This window comes from Callionymus lyra, chromosome 3, assembly GCF_982586985.1.
Source record: "Callionymus lyra chromosome 3, fCalLyr1.hap1.1, whole genome shotgun sequence".
Taxonomy (NCBI): Eukaryota; Metazoa; Chordata; class Actinopteri; order Syngnathiformes; family Callionymidae; genus Callionymus; species Callionymus lyra.
Window position 1 is genome coordinate 13,951,911 of NC_141820.1, and position 21,889 is coordinate 13,973,799.

Sequence of the window (21,889 nt, forward strand, 5' to 3'; positions counted from 1 at the left end):
TTGGTATCATTTTCTTTTTAGATTTAAAGACAATACAAATTTCATTCAATTTAATTAAAAATGTTGTCATAACAAAGACAAGAAAACAAGTAATATATATATATATATATATATTCAGGAAGTTCAAGTCTTACCATGATAAAAGGAATTTAAAATAATAATTAAAAAAATAAATCATATTGATATCAATAAATGAATTTGCAAAGATAATTTGAGTCTAAATATACTACATTTGAAATAATAATAATTGCGACTCCATGAATAAAAATTATAACACAAACAATAATCTACATGACAAAAATATATAAATATATGTTTTTTAGTTTTTAAAATTAAAAAAGAAAATTACAGGAAAAATGTTTGATAAAATGACTTAAAATTTAACCCTTGCCATGGATTATTGTTTGACCTGTAAATATAATTTATTGCACTAAACCAATAATAAAGTTGAATTTGTCTACTCAACAACACAACAACAACTGCAGATCAATAAAGGATCATTATTTCCAATGACACGAGAACACAACCATCCCATAATTAAACCCTTATTCTTGCTAGTGTCGATCCACTGGAACAGCAATTACTCCCTTTGACAACAAACCCTTCAGATAGACACAGATTGCTTTCCAACAATCCCTCTCTTCCACGGGTTGCCAGAGCCAAACAAATCCTCCACAAACATCAGTGGTTTGTGTCTGAGGCTGAACTTCGATCAAAGTGTTGTGTCTTCTGGGGATGTCGCTCTCAGATGCCGTCCTTCAGTCGACAGAAGCTTTTAATAAAAGTGTTCGTAGGTGTTCTCCCTGAGCGTGCGTGGGTTTACTCCAGGTACCCCGGTACCTTTTCTCAAAAAACACACAGATGTTGATAAAGGACCTTCAATTGAAAAGTGTGTGTGGGCGTTTGTTTGTCTCTGTGTGTCCTGCCACATGCTGGAAACCTGTTCAGGGTGTCTCCTGCCTCTTGCCCCAAGTAGCTGGGATAGATTCCAGCTCCCTTACAACTTTGCTAAGGTAATCAGCGGCAGATAATGAATTAATATATTAAATATTAAGTCTGTGTATTGTTAAGAATCTTGAGATATGTTTCACAATACAGGGTCAACAATACGATATATTGTGATACTGTAGTATTTGTAGTATTGTTGAGTAGTTGACTATTGTGTTGCAGAATTTACAGACCACAGATGACTTTTGAGAAAGTGGTAACTAATTTAATTTCTTTTTAAAACCAAAATATGTCCAAACATCAGGTTTAAAAGCTGCTGGAGTCGACTGTATCCTCTTGTCCTCAGTCATCACTGTGATCTCGAGGGATCTCCGTGTCACTTTAGCTTGAAGACTGCTGCCATCTAGCGGCCTGAAGCTTAACTCCAACTCGAAAATAAACACGCCGTGAGTATTTGCATCAAAAGTGTAAAAGAAAAATTATATATATATAACATTATTTTATGGTTTATGGTTCAATAATGTGTGTGTAAAATAATATAACTATGATAACACAATAAAATATAACCTACAAGCCAAAATTAAAACAATACAGCATTATCGAATAATAAAACATAAAAAATAATACTGCGACATATCGCAATATTGACATTTTATAACACCCCTATCAAATACTGTATTTCCAGAATTAAATAGTCTTTTGTTAATTTTAAGGGGGTGTAATAGAGGACAGAAGAAGCCCATGAACATTTAATTATGTCTGTATTTCAATTACCTACATACAACATTGAATATATACAAACATATACATCTATATATATATAGAGATATCTATATCTATATATACGGATATCTATAACTATATCTATGGATATAGATATAGATATAGATAAATATATATATAAGGATGCTATTAAAAGGCCCATAATCAAAATATATATATATATATTTTTTTTTATGTTAAAGGATTGTTTGCTAAAATTTATAAAGCACATTTTTGTGAATATTATTGAAAAAGCCCTTTATCAAAAAATGTTTTTTAAGTTTGCAAAAAAAGGAATAAACCTTATAATTTTAGCTTGAAATTAAAGAAAATTCCCTGGACCCCCTTTTTTTCTTTTTTTTTTTAATCAAACTCAGACCACCCGTAACTCTGAAGTAAACCATGTTCGACCACTCAGTCGCACTACAATGGAATAAGAGAGAGACTTCCTGTTTGGAATAACGCTGAATAGCCAGACAGAACCAGCGAGCTGGACCACCAGCTTTGAACCTTCAAAATAACCACCATTGTTGGCTGAAGCAGATTTAACCACCACGTATTAATCACTGTCAATATACCGTTTTTTTTAAAGCCATGAATGCGATTTCTAAGAACAGATGCACAGGTTGGCACTCACTGCAGTCTTCAGCAGACACGTGTCTTCACCCAGATAGCAGAGCTCCCCCGAGCAGCTGGTCTCCATCCACAGGTGATCTCCGTTCAGGGCGTTCTCCTGCGAACGCAGAGGTCGAAAAACAACCATTAAATGCGTTTGTGTCAAGCTTACGGAAGAATATAAGCATGTTAAAATGTCAAATATTGATTAATAATATATGATTTTCAAGCATTATATTATTAGATTTGGAATAATATAATTTTACATATTTTATATTGATTTTTCTTTAATATAATTATTAAATTAAAGTATTAAATATTTTTTAAATGAATGATTTGTTTCTTTACACATATAGTTTTATATAAACTCCAATAATTCAATTAAATATTTTTAAATAGGAAGCCTTTTTCAATTCAATATAATAATGTTGGTCTAATAACCCAACTAGACGATACTAAAAAGAGTACTTCTGAGTTTCAGCCAATCACAGGGACACTAATATACCAACATTTTTATATCGAATTTAAAAGGCTACAACTTCAAAGATAAAGAATTAAGAACATTTTTTTTTGCGTTCCTAGAATTATAATATCATACTATATGTGCTTTTAATTTAATTTTTCAAATTAAATTATTAACAAAGAAAATGTCAATATTAAATTCAATTATTCAAAGTATATATATAAAAATGGGACAATGTTGGTCGACTACTGTTATACATCAACCACATTTTTAAAAAAAATTGAAATGTATGACGTATTTAAAAGTTTATTTCCCCTCTTCCAGTAAGTTTCCTTCAGCTCCCACTGGTCTCTCCAGTGAGTCCCGGGTCCGCCCCGGGGCCTCCTAGCAGTCGAGTCATGACATTAAAATGTGACATATAAAGTCATTAATATTTATGCTGAGTTGGCAGGGAATATATCGACAGCAGTCACAGACGTTTTTCTCTTCGTCATCATCATCATCATCACCCGTCTAAGAAGAAAGTATTTACAAAGTAGAAAATGGAAGTAAAATAATGAATAAAAACAGCATATTATTTTTATTGAAAGTCAATCTAAAAGTGATTTTAATTTGTAAAAAAAGGACTTGTCTTTAGGTTAAACGATTATAAACAGACAACAAAACAGGAAGTAAGAAGATGGTGTTTACATAATTTAAAATGTAGGTTAAAAATAAATTAAAACAGTTTGTTCCTTTTTGCATTAAGAGTCAATTAAAAAAAGTGCAATTTTCTTTGTGATTTTTAAAAACACTTAATTTTTGGGTTAAACGATTATATAAGTATTATTCTGATTACAGTATATAAAATGTAAGATTAAAATACATTTATTTTGCATTTAATGTATTTAAAAAAACAAAAATTGTGAACAAAATTAATAAAAATACTTTATTTTGATGAAAATTCTGATAATCACTATGTGAGTTTGCGCAGAGACACCAAAAAGAGAAGTAAGAAGAAAGTATTTAGAATATTTAAAATATAATAAAAATGAATAGTAAATTAAAAACGTTTTATATCTTTATATAAAATAAAAAAGATACTATTTTAGGTAGAAAAGGTTAATAAACGACGCTGATAACGATCATTGGATCTTCAGCAGACAAGCAGGTGTTCGGACCAGATGACAAATCTGTTCACATGAATGTGACTCAGTCCGTCTGATTCTGAAGCTGCTGCAATTTTAAGCGATTCAAGTCTCACTCCATCACTGATTGAAGCGCCGACAGATCAGTCGACCTTGCATTTGTGGATTTGGTAAAAAAAAAAAAAATCAGTTCAACTAGCGTCAGTTGAAACTTCAATTTAAATAACTAACAGTATTCACTGAGCTAGTCTGTAGTAACTCTGTGTCGGAATAGAAATGGATAGAGTCGGAAAGGACAAAAATGAATCATTGAAATCACAAGGTCTATGTTGGATGGCTAGTTCTACAAAACCGATCTCCGTCCAATCTATTCAAACCCAAGTGTTTTAAAAATCTATTAGTTTTGAGCTAAATCATGTACATTTCAATGTCATTTCTAACAAGAATATGGACAATTTATCCATATCACAAAATGTTTTTGGTATTTTTTGGGACCAGATTTGTATATATTTTATCATTTAAACAAGGATCTTGATACTATAGTACGGATGTGTTGATGAGGCTTCATGAAACAGTGTCTTCATTTTGAAAGACCACTAGATGTCACTCTCTGCTTTATAATCTTTGACTCTGATCTACTAATTCAATGAAACCTGACATAACTTTCAAAAAGAGAGTGACATCTAGTGGTCTTTTAAAATTAAGACACTGTATCATGATACCTCATCAACTGTTTCATGAAGCCTCATCGACTACTCTATACATTCTTTTTTTAATAAGTGATAGAAAACAAAGGATTTAATTCATAATTCTTTATAAAAAAGATTTTTGATGTTCCAGGATTTTTAACTAACACTTGAAAACCCTTTTTGTTTACTGGCCATGACAAAGGCACTGTTTCTTTAAGTGACATCCCAGTCAGCAGTTGACAGAGGCAGAAAAAATTGTACATAATTAAATATGAATTTGCTCTTATTAGCAGTGAGATAGTATCTGATAATCTAAGTCAATTTTAACTGTAATCGTAATTGATTCAATTGATTAAATTGTTTGCTATACTTTCTATCTTAACTTCTATCTTAGTAATTCTTATTTGTACATTTTTAAGATTCAAATTTTTAATTCTTTAAATCGTCAAATATATAACAAAAACCTAGTATTCCAAAATTAAATGGGGGACAGAAAAACAAACAAATGGTTAAGAGTCATTCTTGATGGTATTTGAAAATTGGAATCGCATCTAGAAAGATAGTTCTTGAGATAGTATTTTATTAGTCCCGATGGTATTTATATATGTGTTTTATTTAAAGTGAATTTTTTTCAGAAAATGCTGAGTGACACCTTATTTTTATCAAGATAGTATCATCTGTACAGACAAGTGGTACATATTTATATTGGGACTAAAGATGTTACTTTAAAATTGTCAATAATTCAATGTTTTTTTGTTCTAAAAATTAAGGTTTTTAAGTCCATTTCTTATTGTTGTCAGCATCAAATACTGGACATTAAAGCGAGTCTGACCGTCCAGTCCAGGCTGGTGCGGAGCTCCTTGTTGGGCCCGTTGGACGCGAGGGGCAGCGAGTGCTGGGGTGGGCCGAGGTGCTGGAGGCCCGAGCGAGAGATGGCTTTCCTAAGAAACAACAAACAAAACGAATGAGTTAAACATCCACCTGTCAATCACAACAGCAGCAGCTAGACTCCAGGGCGAGGATTAATGTTTGACATGGCGAGGGCCACATTTGCAGAGATCTGGTTTGAAGGACAGCGAACAGCTTGGGTAGGAAAGCGCCAGCAGCACTTTGGGGTGACGGGAGAGAAGAGATTAGATCTGTCAGAGGATGAGTCAGCACTTTCTCTCTCTCTCTCTCCCTCTCTCTGCTGATTCTCTCGGCCAATTACTCATCTGTGTGTCTATCTCTACATCTGTTCCTTCCTGAAATCCTGCATCAATCCCCCCCCAACACCACCAACACCACCAATGTCCTGACCAACAGAAACTCCTGGTCATCTTAGAGATCAACAAAATCATCCTCAGTAGCCACTTAATGTTACGCCTTTATTTTGAAAAATAAAAACAATAATAGTTATTGGCAAGGATTTAATGATGTCAGAAAAGATCGAAATAACAATATATATCGGAATATTTTATTCCAGGTACTGTATTGATATTCAATAGCATTGTATCGATAGATACATCTATGTGTATATATATATATATATATATATATATATTATTAATCAATTATATATGAATCCCTCTGGAGATCTCCTTCGGAAAAATTAGGTTTCCATTTCAAAGCAGACGATAGTTTCAGAAAAACAAGAACAAAGTTCAAATGAAAGAACAAAGTTCAAAGGATGACAAAGTGCAAATATAAAGAACATAGATCAAAAAAAAAATAACGCAAATAGAATAAAAATGTTAATTAAATAAATTACGTTTTCTAAAAAATGTGCTGTAAAAACAATGAGATGCAAGGTAAATTGGTGAGTTTGTTATAATCTTAATTTTAATCAATACTTACACAATATACAGTATATTATTTACCTTTGAAATAAAATTTTCTAAAAGTTTTTTAACGGTTTATATTTCAATAGTGTGTGTTTAAAAAAAAGAATCATTTGATGTTTTATTTTACAATTAACAATCAAATATTCACAGTGTTTATTCATTTGTGTGCTGCAGTTAATCCTCTGGCCACTAGTTGGCAACATTTGTTCATTTCCTTCGTGCCTAAGTAACAACATAACAATGAGAGAAAATGAAAAGTGTTTCATTTTTGGCTTTTAAACAGATTTTAGTAAAAAAAAACAAAAAAAACACTAACAGATACTTGATTTTGTGACAAAATATATTGTATCGTCACAAATGTATCGTGATACGCATCTTATCGCTAGATTCTTGCCAATACACAGCCCTGGTTACATTTATATAATATATATATATATATATATATATATATATATATATATATATATATATATATATTTATCTGTACATTTAATTCTATCACAAAACTTCACCCAAAAGTTTAAAAATTAAAGTCCGAGGGCTTGACTTGAACACAACACTCAACACTCAACACTCAACACTCAACAGCAATACATTTATTTAAACATTAATTTTTCTTTGGTAATAAAAAATACAGTAAATACATGTTTAAATTGGTCATTTGTCTTAAAGATTCAAATTTTAATACAAGTTAACATCATTTTCATCAGCAAACACTTACAAAAGGCTGTTAAGAATCTTAAAAGATCAATTATCACTTAATGGAATTTAGGTAAGTGGATAATTGTTGTAACAGCTTTGAAAGTGTCCACGAGCGCTAAAGCGAGTGCGTTTGTTTTCATCAGCGTCAGTGGAAAAGGTAACATCTGACCCGTCTGATGAAAGTTTCAGTGACCGTCCGGTTACAAGCGTTCACCAGAACAAAGAGGAGTCCACTTACACACACCCTGAAACCTGACGACACGCTCACGCAAATGTTCTCACCGTTTCCGGGCTAAAAATAGGCATGTGTGTGTTTGTGTGCGTGGGTGTGTGTGTGTGGGTGACAACAACTGCACAACTGCAGGGACGTAGGGTGACTCGACAAATGCCTGAGAACACTGGACCACACAAGCACTTCTGACGAGTCGTGAAACTTTTCACCACCGCAAGTTTAGCTCTCGCAGTCGGAAAGTTTGTGAGCCGGCGCCGATTTGAAATGTTGTGTAGACGAGTATATATAAGAGTCATGAGAGGGTTTTTTTGCACAAAGTTGTGGAGGCCAGATGGTTCGGACAGTTGGAGGAGAGAGGCTGGAACATGTCGGCCGAAGAATGTTCGAGGAACCGACCGCTGAGGTTAAGCATTAGTGGAGGAGGCTCACTGGTTACCGTACATAACCCCGGAACTATGAAGGATGGTTTATACAGAGCACCTGAATTTAATCCGCAACTACTTTTTAATAAAAAGATCAGGCTGAACGATTTGGGGTAAAAAAAATAATTAATTGTGATAAAATTCTCTGCTTATATTGTGATTTTTTTTAAATTTTGCGTACAGTACTATCAACACAACATTTAAATTTAAAAAATATATCACTCATCTCCTTTATAGGCCAGGCATATTTTGGTATTTTATTGATTACTATAATAATTAAAAAATACTTTAATATCAAGGCACTGCCCAACGAATCGGATTTGACAATATTACAAATATTTATAAAGACAAATAGGAATACAAAAATCTAAATACAAATAAATAGGTAGTTAGGTAGAACTTTATTGATCCCTCAATGACCTACCACTTAAATATGTAAACATGTGGATCTCATTGACAACCAACAAAAACCATATGAAGCGCCTTCAAGTATTTTTTTCCCGATTTTGGCTGTATAAAAAGTGGAAAACACAAGAAAAAAATTGCCCCCTTAATATATGTTTACATATTTTTGTCACTTTTTAAATATTTTTTATATTTGGTGTCTTGACAAGATACAAACAAGCATTTACGAACAAACAAAGTCAGAGTTAAAGGAGCCCCAGGCATGACAAGAAAAGAAAAAACAGAAAAACTAAGACAAAATACTGACTAGACTCATTATTTCATGGCCACAACTTCCTTTTTTTTTTTTTTTTCACCATGTCATGTCTGGGGCTCCGTATGAAAATAAGTTGTATACAAGGAACTATTGATAAGAGAAAAGCAGGTCAAACTTTTAGAGATTTTTAAAACGATCAAAAAAGAAAGAAAAAAGGGCCTAGAACAGAGCTTGTAACACGGCAGTAAAACAGCAAGATAAAAAATGGTTGAATAGATGTTAACAATGTACAACACAAAGAATTGTGGGTATTATTCAAGTTTGAATCCGATACTATAGAAAGTTTGTGCACAAATACCAGAGCAAAAATCAAGAGCTTTATATTCCTAAAGGGAGACAAAGTACAAAGCCCTTCTGTTCGTCCGTCCGTCCGTGCGCACGTACATGCACTTTTGTCTGAAGAGCACAGTCTAAAACCAGACTTCACACCAGAACAAAGCCCTCAAACAAACCACCCTGTGAAGGCACATGAGCAAGGCCCGGAGTAGAACCCTCCGGTACCAACATGACCCTCCCTGTGGTTGAGACCAGTTCTCAAAACTAGCAAAAACAATTCAAGGCTTATTTTTAAATTCTCAAAGAGAAAAAACTTAATAAAAGTCACGAACACCTACGACACCAACCATCTCTCTACACACACTCTCCCTTCTTTCATCACGGTCTCTCGTTTAATTTTATCCAGAATCATCCCTCTTTCATGCTCTCCTAAATCCTCCCTTCTTTCTATTCCTCCGCAACCTACGCCATCTTCCCTCATCCTCTAATCTCCTTCTTCCAACGTTTTCTCCTCCTCTCCCTTCTCTCCTCCGTCGCCCTCTGCTCTCTCTCTCTCTCTCTCTCTCTTTTAGTTCATCCTCCCCCTTGTCTCCTCTTCTTGCTCTCCTCCTCCTCCTCCTCCTCACAGAGGTGGGCTGTCAGCGTTGCCGTGGCGACGGCAGCTCAGCAGGAGCATCGGAAGCTCATCCCATTATTATTATGCTGGAAGAGAAGGTTTTTCCACGAGCGCGACTCAAAAACTTCTCTTCTGCCGACGCGTGATCGACATGTTTGGAAAAAAGTACATCTTCATTGTCACTCGTGTCAAAAGTATGTTCTGATCAGAAGAAGAAGAAGGAAAAAAGACGACTCGTGTTCTTTTGCAATGATGTAGAGAAGCTGGGAAGTTGAGAACAAACGAGAATACACTAATAAACAAAAACAGGAATAGAGGCAGCTGCAAGTGGGAGGACACAAATTTCACATCTTCCGACTCTTGCGTTGTTATTTCGACACGATTACAGAGGAGGTTTCACGACGACGGAACAACTGCAACAGCGTGGGTTCAGTGCAAGTAAAGGATTGTTTGTTTTTTAAAGTGAGGAGTCCTGGTTATGTAATAAGATTCCAAAAAAAAACATTTTTTAATTGATATTTTTTTCTCCTGCTTTCATCAAGGTCATTAAAAAAAAAGCCAACCAACAAAATTACACAGTATTCAGCATTAACCCGAGTCAATATTCATCTTTAATGGGTCTGTCCTGGGGCTTCCTCCCAGACAGTCAAGCTTGAAGTTACATGTTTTCATTTAAATTTAGCTCTCGACTTCAATAACGCAGTGATTTGATGGTCGTCCATCTGTATTTTTCGAAATAATTGTATTTTAAAACCTGTCCAGCATTAAAGGAACTAGAACATTTTTAAAAAGGAGGTCCAGGTCTGGGCCATGAAACAAAAAAATCCAACAACAATTTTGGCCAACATAATGAACACATCATCAACAAAGAAGATTATTTTGCAATAAATATTCATCACATCCAATTGTGTCTTGATATTAACAGTGAAACAGATAATTAGCACCTTTTGGTTATTTATGTAAACAACAGTAAATAATGTGTATTCAATTTAAAAAAAAAGCTTAAATGTCTCTTCTTTGACGTTGACCAAGAAAACACAAAACTTTGTCTGCACTGCAAATGTTGTTCAATTAAAAGGACAACAATAAATATTCAGAAATAAATAACGTTTTCATGACTCTTACCATTTTTTTGTTCAAATAGAAAAATAAAAAATTATCAATTATTCTTATCACTTCCATTTTTTATGTTGTTGTTAATAAAAAATAAAGGGAAAAACTATTTCAGTTCAATAAAGACGTTTCTGAAAGTAATTTTAATATCAACAGTTTCTCATGTTCGTCAACAGTTGCTTTTTTTTTTTAGAGATTTTAAAACAAACAGACGTTATATGGGATGAAGAGCTCAGTCATTTGTGAGACACTCAGATTCAACTATACAAAAGTTTTTTTTTTTTACTGACATGACCTTTGGTGACCCCTTAGGAGAAATACATTCTACACTTCTATTTATGATCAGATTTGTATATGATTCTCATCACAAATAGATGTGAAAGCTTTAAATAAACAAGGAATATAATAAATAAGATATAATAATAGAGAAGACACTATAAGAAAAAAAAAAATTGTCGTTTATTTTATTTAAAGATCCTGAAGAAAAAAAGTCACGTATTTGTAACATTAAAAAAAATCTAACGCAAAGGATGAAGTTTGGTTGAACCATGACGTCTTAAGAAGCTAAATAAGCTCAACTTGTTGTAAGATTTAATTTAGTATTATGATATAAAAACTAAAAATCTAAAAATATTCCCCCATAAAAGGACAAGTAAGTAAAAGTCCTCAAACAAAGACGTTTAATGACTTAAATGAGTTTAAATATACAATAGTGAGCCATCAGAAACATTCATACATGATCTGTGACCTCACGAGGACCACATGTCTTTTCCCAGAAGTCCCTTCAGCCAGTCACTGATAAAAACCCACAATGCCACAACCACACATCTACACAACTGTTGACGAGTAAAAAAACAGGAAGTGGAAAGTTCAATTCGCCAAAATAAGCAAACTTGGTGTGAGCCAGTCAAATTTTTAACATTTTGAAACGATTCTAAAAATGGAATTTCTTTCACTTCCTGTTGATGTAAACCCCCCCCAAACAGTCCACGATGACCGCCAGTACGATCCATCCACAGACCCGGTCACAGACCCGGTCACAGACCCGGTCACAGACCCGGTCACAGACCCGGTCACAGACCCGGTCACAGACCCGGTCACGGACCCTCTGGACGACAAATGAAGAGACGACTCCTCGACGGTTCAGACTCACCTGTAGCCGAGGATACGGTTGAACCAGCCCAACTTTTTCACCCTCCCGCGCTTACGTCCCATGTTTTTGGGAAAGAAAAGCAGCCGAAGTGTTTCAACTTCATGGAAATGGAAAAAAACTAATTGAAGGAAGTTGAGCTTTTTTTTTTGTTTCTAGTCGGACGCTCGCAGCAAGGATCAGGTCGAGCTGACGAGAGACTTGACACCAGACATCTGAGCTCCGTCAATGGAGGAGAGTGTGTGTGTCATTGTGTGTGTGTCATAGTGTGTGTGTGTCATAGTGTGTGTGTCATAGTGTGTGTGTGCCATTGTGTGCGTGTGAGAACATGTGTGTGTACAGCTCAAAAAGGTTACATTTATTTTCACTAATAGTCTCAAATACACCTTTGTTAAAAGGATATAACTATATTACACAGTATATATAATAAATAAGTCAATATTATTATTGTTGTTGTGTTGAGTATTTTGTGTGTACGTGTAAAAGTCACTCAGTGACACTTAGACTCTTAAGTGATCCATTCGCTAATTGGTCTGCGAACAGCAGCTCAAAAGGTCAAGAGGTGAAAACTTAAGACTAGAAAAACACTTAAGTGAGTGCAGACCTCAGCCAAGCAGCTCATTAACACAAATATAGATATTTTTTTATTTTTTTTAAAATACATGATTATTTGATCTTCTTTTTAGCATTTGAAATATAATGTCCAGGGCCATGTTTTAGACAGTGGCTCTAATGAGGGGCCGTAAAGAAAAAATTAAGTAGCAAAAACAACAACTAAATAACTTAATTTAATAATTTAGTAATTATTATTTCCATTGTATTTTAAGCAACACAAATCCATTTTGATTTTCTTTTCAAAATATTTTTTTATATTCACATAAATATTTTTGTGGGGCAATTAATGATCACAAAATTTTAAAAAAATGGAGTAAACTAAAAACCCTTTAGTCATATTTAGTGTCTAGGAATTAATACTAGAAATAAATACTACATAATCTGTAACCTCACGAGGGCCACATGAATACAGTCAAGGGGCCAGTTTGTTGCAGTACTAATCCAGTACAACTCATTTTACACACAAGCAAGAAATACAGCTTATTTTTCCTCTCCTTCTGACCAACAGAAAGTGATGCCTCTTCAAATGATTCATGGATCCAGATGGTTATTGACTAAACCCCCAACATTTAATTAAAAAACAACCTTCTTATCATCTTTCAACACTACCTTGGAATTCAATTGAAGGATACGGAGTAGAAGTTCAATCTTCCATCATGACAGTACGTGTTGTGGGCGTGAAACAAACAGAACTGTGAGTGGACTGCGTTGTCACACCCCTGGTAAGGACTTGCTTCCTATTGAGCGAACCATTGTTCCCGGCAGGAAACGCTCATCCCCACTGCTATAAACAACAACGTAAACCAAAATAACACATCAGTGGATTTATCACGATCGGCGTTCCTCTCAAAAGAACCAGAGAAGTGACGTTATTCGCCCCCGAAAAGGAAACGTCTACCAAACAAAATCAAACACATTTAAACTCTGGGTTTGTAGAGACTGAGGTTCCTTGTAGTCCTTTACTTTATTCAGAGGCGTCTTAAACTACTTTTATTATCATTTGTCTTTGAGAATTCATCTATTTTTCCTTCATACTACTATATAGTTATTTTTCACTTAGTACTATATAGTTTCTATATCATTTAAACATCTGATAAAAACCCATATAAAAATGTATATTATACATTAAATAAACAGTACATAGAGTCCACTATAGCCATCTAATGGCCACAATGTTTTAACAATAATATGTCAGAGGCCGAATACATCCGAACTTTCTATAACAGGAAGTACGATGTTCGTTACCCTTACCCAAACAAATCTACTTCCTTCAACATCAGTTTCACTGTTGTTTTTAGTCTCTCAATAACTGTAGACATCAATACGTTCTTATCTTATCCTAAACACATTAATATCTTGATAAGTCACAGAATTTACGAGAATCTACTTTAAGAAAAATCTCTAAACTTATCGCAACATGATCTGGAGCAGTTTTATATTTTATTTTCTAAACAAGAAGGATCTGTCTCGCCTGCAGTTCATACAAATCTCTGCAGCGAGAATTCTGACCTGCTCTAGTAGAAGAACTCACATTTCCCCCGATCCTTAAAAGTCTTCACTGGCTGCCAGTTTCTTTCAGGATCAACTTTAAAATTCTGGTTCTTACTTTCAGGCTCCTCCTTACATCAGTGATCTGATCCAGCCTTACTCCCCAGCTCGGGTTTTTAGACCCCAAATTTCTACCATATTGGTTGTGTTTTGTGTCGTATTATACGCGAAACATTCTAATCCTTGTGGCGATTTGTCTACTCAAACCCTCCCGCAGAGAAAAAAGTGCCAATACTGCGGCAATCTGGCAGCACTTCACTTCCATGATGTAATACGCTAACAGAGTCGAGAAGATTTTTCTATGCACTCCACAGCATGAGGCCGCAAGAGTAGTAAAACCACACAAGTTATTCCCATTGTGTGCTGCCTGGTTGTGTTGCTGCCACACTTGTTTAAAGTGGCACTGAAGTCCATTAGTGCGGTAGAAATATATTGATATGTGAAGAATGGATTGTGTATCATTAGGGAATTGTATAGTAAGTCTGAGGTGTAGGAAAATATCAATGTGATATTGTTTGTCACAATACTGCATGGATATTAAACAACCCTGTGTTAATTATTTAAAAAAAATGTTTTTGGCTTTTTTAAATAATTGTTTTTATTTACAATTAACATGCAAATATTCCAAATGTTCATTTTTGTGTTGCAATCCAAGTCAGTATGTCCTCCGCCGCTTAAGGTACAATGAAAATCCCTTTAGGTCCCTGCGATGACTGAGGACGAGAGGATGCAGTCGACTTCAGCAGCTTTTAAGGATGATGTTTGGACTCGAGTTCAAAACAAATGAAAGAAGTTACGACTTCGGCAAGAGACTGGGGACGAGAGGATACAGTCGACTCCAGCAGCTTTAAAAGCTGATGTTTGGACATATTTTGGTTTCAAAACAAATGCAAGTAGTTACAACTTCATCAAGAGACTGAGGACGAGAGGATACAGTCGACCCCAGCAGCTTTTAAAGCTGATGTTTGGACATATTTTGGTTTCAAAACAAATACAAGTAGTTACAACTTCATGAGGAGACTGAGGACGAGAGGATACAGTCGACCCCAGCAGCTTTTAAAGCTGATGTTTGGACATAGTTTGGTTTCAAAACAAAAACAAGTAGTTACAACTTCATCAAGAGACTGGGGACGAGAGGATACAGTCGACTCCGGCAGCTTTCAAAGCTGACATTTGGACGGGTCATGTGGTCTGTAAATTCTGCAACACCAGAGTCAAGTTCTCGACAATACTACAAATATATCCTTTTTACTACAGAATCACAGTATATGGTATGATTGTTACCATATTGTGATACGTATCGTATCGCCAGAATCTTACCAATACACACCCTAACTTATTCTTTAAAAAAAATATATATTTACAGAGAAAAACAGTTAATTTATTGTTACAAAATCAAGTTTATTATTATTTATAGATGTTCAGGGAAAACGAAAAGATTTCCCCCTTAACTTGGGGTGTGTGAAGCATCGTCTGTTCATCAAACATTGTTCACTTTCGAGTTAAAGAGGTTCATTCTTTAAAGTCCTATTATGTGAGTCAGTAGGTCAGTGTGTCGCCAGAAGCAATGAGTGTTTGTTCGGAGTCAGAGTATTGAGGTAATGATCAACAGTGATGCTGACTTTTCTATCACTGACACCATTACCTTAAAATTGATGTAGAAAATCTTTCGCGAATCAAATGACAAAAACCACACAAAGGGAATGTTGTCTATCCGTAAATAATCAGTTTATGTGGTCCATTTTGAAGATAAAATGAGCTTTTATTTTGAAGTTCTAACTGAGAAAACTCTCGGTATGATGTCACCGTTTGCTCGGCTCGTTTTCTCTTCTGTTCGTTTGGTGAATATTTCATGAAAGCAGTTTTGTATTCAGCGCACATTTGTTCCCACGTGACTTTTGATTTCACCGACAGGGTTCTGAGCGATGTTCAGGTGCTCGTCTTAAATCATATAACAGCAAAACTCAACGAGTATAATCCTGTTATTGTTAATTCATCAGTTTGATCATTCATAATTAAGAAAATAAGGAAAAAGGGAAATGATCAAAATGCATCTTTCAAATCATGTCGACTTTGAGTCGACGGCACGATAAAACTTTAAAAAGGTGTGACATCACCAGCATTATACGCTCATGAAAGTTTAATTTCTGGTTTAAAAACAGAACCTTCTCCGTCAGTTACTCAACTGAGCTTCAGATGAAGAACGAGCGACGATAGAAGGAAGAACTGAACCTGTCACTGATATACTTTTATTATTTATAACGCAGCAGCAAACTAGTTGTCACCAGTCATGATCACGCTCTTTCGAAAAATATTAACGTCCATAGAAGTATTAGGGGTGGTGGGGGGGGTGAAGGGTGCTGTTGCTATAGCAACCCCACTCAGACTTCCTTCCCAGCTTTATCCGAGGCTAGCATTCCTCACCGTCTGTCCGTCTTCCTCTCCGAGTATCTGTTGTCTGAGAGTCACTCATTAACACCCTGTAGACCATTAAGTCCACTGATAAATTAGTCCTTTTCAAATATCTATATATTTTGGTTTTTAAAGAGCAAACTTGTCTTTGAATGTTTGGGGTTTCTTCCCCAGATATACATCTTTTTATAACCTATATATAAATAATAAAAGCTATTTTATCCTGTCATTACAAGCGGTGTGCCACAGGAGTCATTACTTGGATCATTACAAAAAAGAAATATTTTTGAAATGTTTTAAATCAACAATTAGGGAGTACCACGAATATACCATGTATTATCCTTTAACATAAAAAAGGAAGTACAACTATGGAAATGTATCAGTGCCATCAGTGGCACAGAATATTGAATGGTTGAGTTTAAAAGTTGAAACTTTAGTTAATTATTCTTTTTAAGCCTTGAATAATTTATTTTAAATTATTTAATTTAGATATTTTTTTAATTCAATTCTAAATAATTGTATTTAAATAAATTATATGAAAAGCTTAAATGTATTGTTTGTTTAAATAATATAATTTTAGAAAACGAATATTTCCAATTGTTTTTTTAACAGCTTTTCCAATTGTAGCCTTTAAATTAAATATAAGAAAGTTACTATAATAGTGTCGCCTTTTTTTATACTGAAACAAAAAGGGAAAAAAAAAAATACTATTTAAACTATTTAAACTAGTAAAATATACAGTATTACTGATATAAGAAACTATTTGTGTAAAAAATAAATTCATTTAGAAAAAAAAACAATTTTAAAAATTGAATTACAAAAAAAAACAAATTAAACCTTTCAAAATAAAAATAATTGAATTATTCAGTAAAAACTAATTAAAAAATGTTCAATAGAGAAAGGTCATTATATTTAAAAAGTTTGAAATGTTAAACTCATCCATTCTGAATATTCTGATGGCACTAAGATACTTAAATGTTAGAACTTAAATTTCTACAAAATAGACACATCAATGAGGTAAAAAAATATATATATATTAAGACTCTGTGGATTGTTGTTCAGAATGGGCAGTGACACTTATAAATAGAGGGAGGAAGGTGAAAAGGAAAGAGTCCAGCTTCCTGAATCCAGCCGGGGATTGACACACACACACACACACACACACACACACACACACACACACTCTAATTTAATATCTATTCTATTCAACAACCCGTTTATAATGACTGATAGATGTAAAAACCTGATCTCACATTCATCTCAACACTCATCAGATGATGATTGATAAGAGGAACCCGACATTTATTTATCCTCATGGGCGGGCGGGGGGGGGTCATTAAATATGTATGAGCCCCACTTCTGGCGACGTTCAAGAGTCCCCGACAAGTCTCTTGCTCTACATACTCACTGCCCCCCCAACACTAGAAGTAACTCCACCATCACTTAGTCTAGTGAGAAGACAGTGATCTAATAAGAGTGGATGAGGCTCCAGAGTGCAGCTGCTCTCACACACCCACTGCTTGTCGAGGACTGTAATTAAATATATTATACGTATTACAGTGAGAAATATACTCTCTGCTCACATTTGTCTAGGAGCACGTACATAGGATGGTGTGTTAAAATGTGTTTAAAGCTAGAGATGGTTAAGCTAGAGATGGTAAGTCACACTCGACTAGTTTTTTTTTCGTTTTTTTTCTCACATCAGTGATGATTCTACTTTAACGATTAAACATATTTTAAAAAGCAACAAGACATGTATTTACAGAGGAATAGCACATAATTAAATAGATTGAAAGAACAATTATGATTTAAGAGTTGCTCTGGTTCAAGCAAGGACAAGCTTATTTTAAGAAGCATTTAAGCACTTAAATAAAAGTAGCTGTCTGTAATTTGTGTTGGAGGACAACAAAAAGAAGGATACAAGAATGAGCGTCTGACAGTGAAAAGATAATACCGCAATCAGACTCGTACTTCCTGTTTAAAGTACGTGACTCTGGTGTTGCAGAATTTATGTTAGGTTAGGTGGGGTAGAACTTTATTGATCCCTCAGGAGGTCTCCTGTTTGAATTTACAGACCTCATGACTCTTGACAAAGTCGTAACTGCTTTTATTTGATTTAAAACATAAATATGTCCAAACAGCAGCTTTAAAAGCTGCTGGAGTCCACTGTATCCTCTCGTCCTCAGTCCCTTGATGAAGTTGTAACTACTTGCATTTGTTTTGAAACCAAAATATGTCCAAACATCAGCTTTAAAAGCTGCTAGAACTGACTGTATCCTCTCGTCCTCAGTCTCTTAATGAAGTTGTAACTACTTGTATTTGTTTTGAAACCAAAATATGTCCAAACATCAGCTTTAAAAGCTGCTAGAACTGACTGTATTCTCTCGTCCTCAGTCCCTTGATGAAGTTGTAACTAAGTGTATTTGGTTTGAAACCAAAATATCTCCAAATATCAGCTTTGAAAGCAGCCGGAGTCGACTGTATCCTCTAGTCCTCAGTCATGGCTGGAATATCGCGATATATTCGTTTACCAGTGGAGGATGAAATAACTGCTGCCATCTAGCAACCGTAAGTTTAATTGCAACAAAAAAATGAACAAAGGCTATGAATAATTCAATGTTAATTGTACATTAAAAAAAATACATTTAAAAGAAAAATTGGATTATTTTATTTCATACAAAGTTTATTAAAGTATAAACGACAAAATAACTATGTTCAACTTTGACACGAAAATAAATCTAGCGCTATTTTCTCACCCCGACGTATATTTCATAATTCAAAGGATTTTTCTCTCTTTGGTCTTTGTGTGCAGACGCACAAATACACAACCTGAGAAAGAGTGGGAGTGAGAACATGTAGGTGCTGGAAGAAAAAAAAACAAGGTTCGTTTGAAGAGGGTTACATATGTTGACGTGACTCATTGATAAACAACATTATTTGCATTGACAAGCAAGAGCGAAACACACTAAATACTCAGTTGTACTTTGGAATAAAAGTAAAACTGCTGCCACACAACAAGCGAAAGAAGAATCAGATCCACGGACTGAAGGTTAATGTCGTCGTCCTGAACCGACGGTTCTAACCTCCATCTCACTCCTAGTTGTCCTACATGTCTTCTCCTCCGAGAGAGAGGGGGGGGGGGTCGTGGGAGATGAGGAGGCGGTTTCGTCTTGGCTTTGCCTGAAGGCCTTGGCTCCTCTCCTACTCGTCCTCCTCCTTCTCATCCCTCCTTCACACTTGGCACTCTTTCTTTTTTCGTCTACCTCCACAGTTCCGTGCCCCCCCTTGCATCCGCCCACCATTCCTTAATAGCTGCCGTGTATACGTTTCACAAGTGATCCCATGACACACAACTGTTGATTGACCTTTGACCTCTATTGTGTCATCAGCATGTGTCCGTTTGTACAAAACTATTGACATTTGAAAATTATCTTAAGCCCCGCCCACTGAAAATAGTTTCTATTCTGGAGATTAAATATCGTTTTCCATATCCATGCCCACTCTGCTGTGATCAAGGTTTGTCACCGTGCGTCATCACAGCCCTGAAGTCTCCACCTCCACGGGACTCGTTGTATAAACAAAGTGGGGAGTGATTACTGGCTGGCTGGAGGAGGAGTGAAGACCATTCTACGTCATAACCTCTTGTTCGCCGAGATTTCAGACCAGGGAGAACTTTGTAAAGTAGTAACTTCAAAACTTTAAGAGAGATGATTTTCCAAACTCGAACTATGGAGAATATTTTAGAAAAAAAGGAAAAAACTTAGGATAAGAACTGTATCACTGCCATAACTCTTGAGACTGGCTTTAAGAGCTTCTAACATGTTTTTATTCCATCTCTGCATCTTGTAAAAAATTGATTTTCAAAATGTATTATTATTATTATTATTATCAACCCTTGTGTTATCTTAGGGTCAAGGTGAAGTAGTGGAGGCTGTTCACATTGACCCAGAGACAACACAAGGGATACCCCAAACGATTTTTTTCTTTAGGAGCCTGGGTCAGCTTTGAAAGCTGCGTGAGTCTACTGTATCCTCTCGTCCTCAGTCTCTTGATGAAGTTGTGACTACTTGTATTTGTTTTGAAACAAAAAAAATGTCCAAACATCGGCTTTATAAGCTGCTGGAGTCGACTGTATCCTCTCGTCCTCAGTCTCTTGATGAAGTTGTGACTACTTGTATTTGTTTTGAAACAAAAAAAATGTCCAAACATCGGCTTTATAAGCTGCTGGAGTTGACTGTATCCTCTCGTCCTCAGTCTCTTGATGAAGTTGTGACTACTTGTATTTGTTTTGAAACAAAAAAAATGTCCAAACATCGGCTTTATAAGCTGCTGGAGTTGACTGTATCCTCTCGTCCTCAGTCTCTTGATGAAGTTGTGACTACTTGTATTTGTTTTGAAACAAAAAAAATGTCCAAACATTGGCTTTATAAGCTGCTGGAGTCGACTGTATCCTCTCGTCCTGAGTCTTTTCATGAAGTTATACCATTTTTTTTTGTTTTGAAACACAAAAAAATAAACATCAGCTTTAAAAGCTGCTGGAGTCGACTGTATCCTCTCGTCCTGAGTCTCTTCATGAAGTTGTTGCCATTTTTATTTTAATACCACAAACACATTTGTTTTTAGGCGTCTGGGTCACCTTGACCCCGAGACAACACAGGGGTGAATAGATGCGACAATAGTTCTGTAGGATGAAAATGAATATAGATCAACTAGAGGATACAATATATCATTTCAAAACTGGTTGCACAAGTTCAGCGTTCGTCTCGGCGAGAGAATGCACTGGTTTTGCAATGGTGTTGAAAATATGAGAAACACATCCTGAGAGCGTCGGTTCCCTCCGTGAACCAGGCCGAGTGTCTATTGTGAAACACCCACTCCAAAGAAACCCACTCGCTTTCTGCAAACGGGTGGTTGAGAAGAAGAAAATCACGAATCGCAGCCGCAGCACGCGAGAGCCCAGACTTTGAATCCAGTTGAAAGGAAAAAACTTACTCTCAGATGTTTTAAAATCATTCACTCACGGAATATACTGTAATTGTGGAGATGAACGGCTTGATTTAGGAAGCGATTTCACAGTTCTGGAACAAAACTTGGCTCATTTCGGAGCTTTAGATACAAATATTTCACTCAAAATGATCATTTAAAGTGTAAAAAAATACATGATTACTTCGCCAGAGATTAATCTTAATTCAAAAATCAAAACGAAATCAACTTTTTGTAGTTCAGCCAACAACTTGATATATCCTGTGATTTAAATTTGACATCCCTGATCTAATGGCTACTGTTAAAAATGTACAGCATTAAAGCTTAAATTCCTTGATGTCTTATTATTGGTTTCCACACAAAAGAGAAGTAGAAGGAAAGCGTGACTCTGTGTCATCAACGACCAGCAGAGATGAAAAGGGAAGTTGAATCGTTGTCAGTCAGACTGAGGAGCTTCTTCATCTGAGCATCAAAGGAAGTGTTTCACGTCCAGAGGATTGTGACCAAAGCAGCACATTTTGTTGTGTCAATACAAACAAATTAGAGAAAATATCAAAAGAGACATGTTTTTAACAATTTAACTGCAGTTTATCATGTTTTTTTTGCTTTAAAATTCAATGAAATTGTAATTATGGATGCATACTATTTAAATAAAATGTGTATCTACGAATA

General features: G+C 35.2%; 1 protein-coding gene across 4 annotated transcripts in view; it reads right to left on the reverse strand.

The window, feature by feature from the left end:
• Nucleotides 1-21,889, reverse strand: part of dgki (diacylglycerol kinase, iota) — a 73,610-nt gene that overhangs the window by 28,331 nt on the left and 23,390 nt on the right. For all 4 annotated transcript variants that reach the window (XM_087786504.1, XM_087786503.1, XM_087786501.1 and 1 more), the window contains exons 2-3: nucleotides 5,437-5,545; nucleotides 2,348-2,443 (exon numbers count right to left, since the gene is read on the reverse strand). In XM_087786504.1, coding sequence (XP_087642630.1) covers nucleotides 2,348-2,443; nucleotides 5,437-5,545 — 205 coding nt within the window. The remainder of the gene's footprint in view (nucleotides 1-2,347; nucleotides 2,444-5,436; nucleotides 5,546-21,889) is intronic.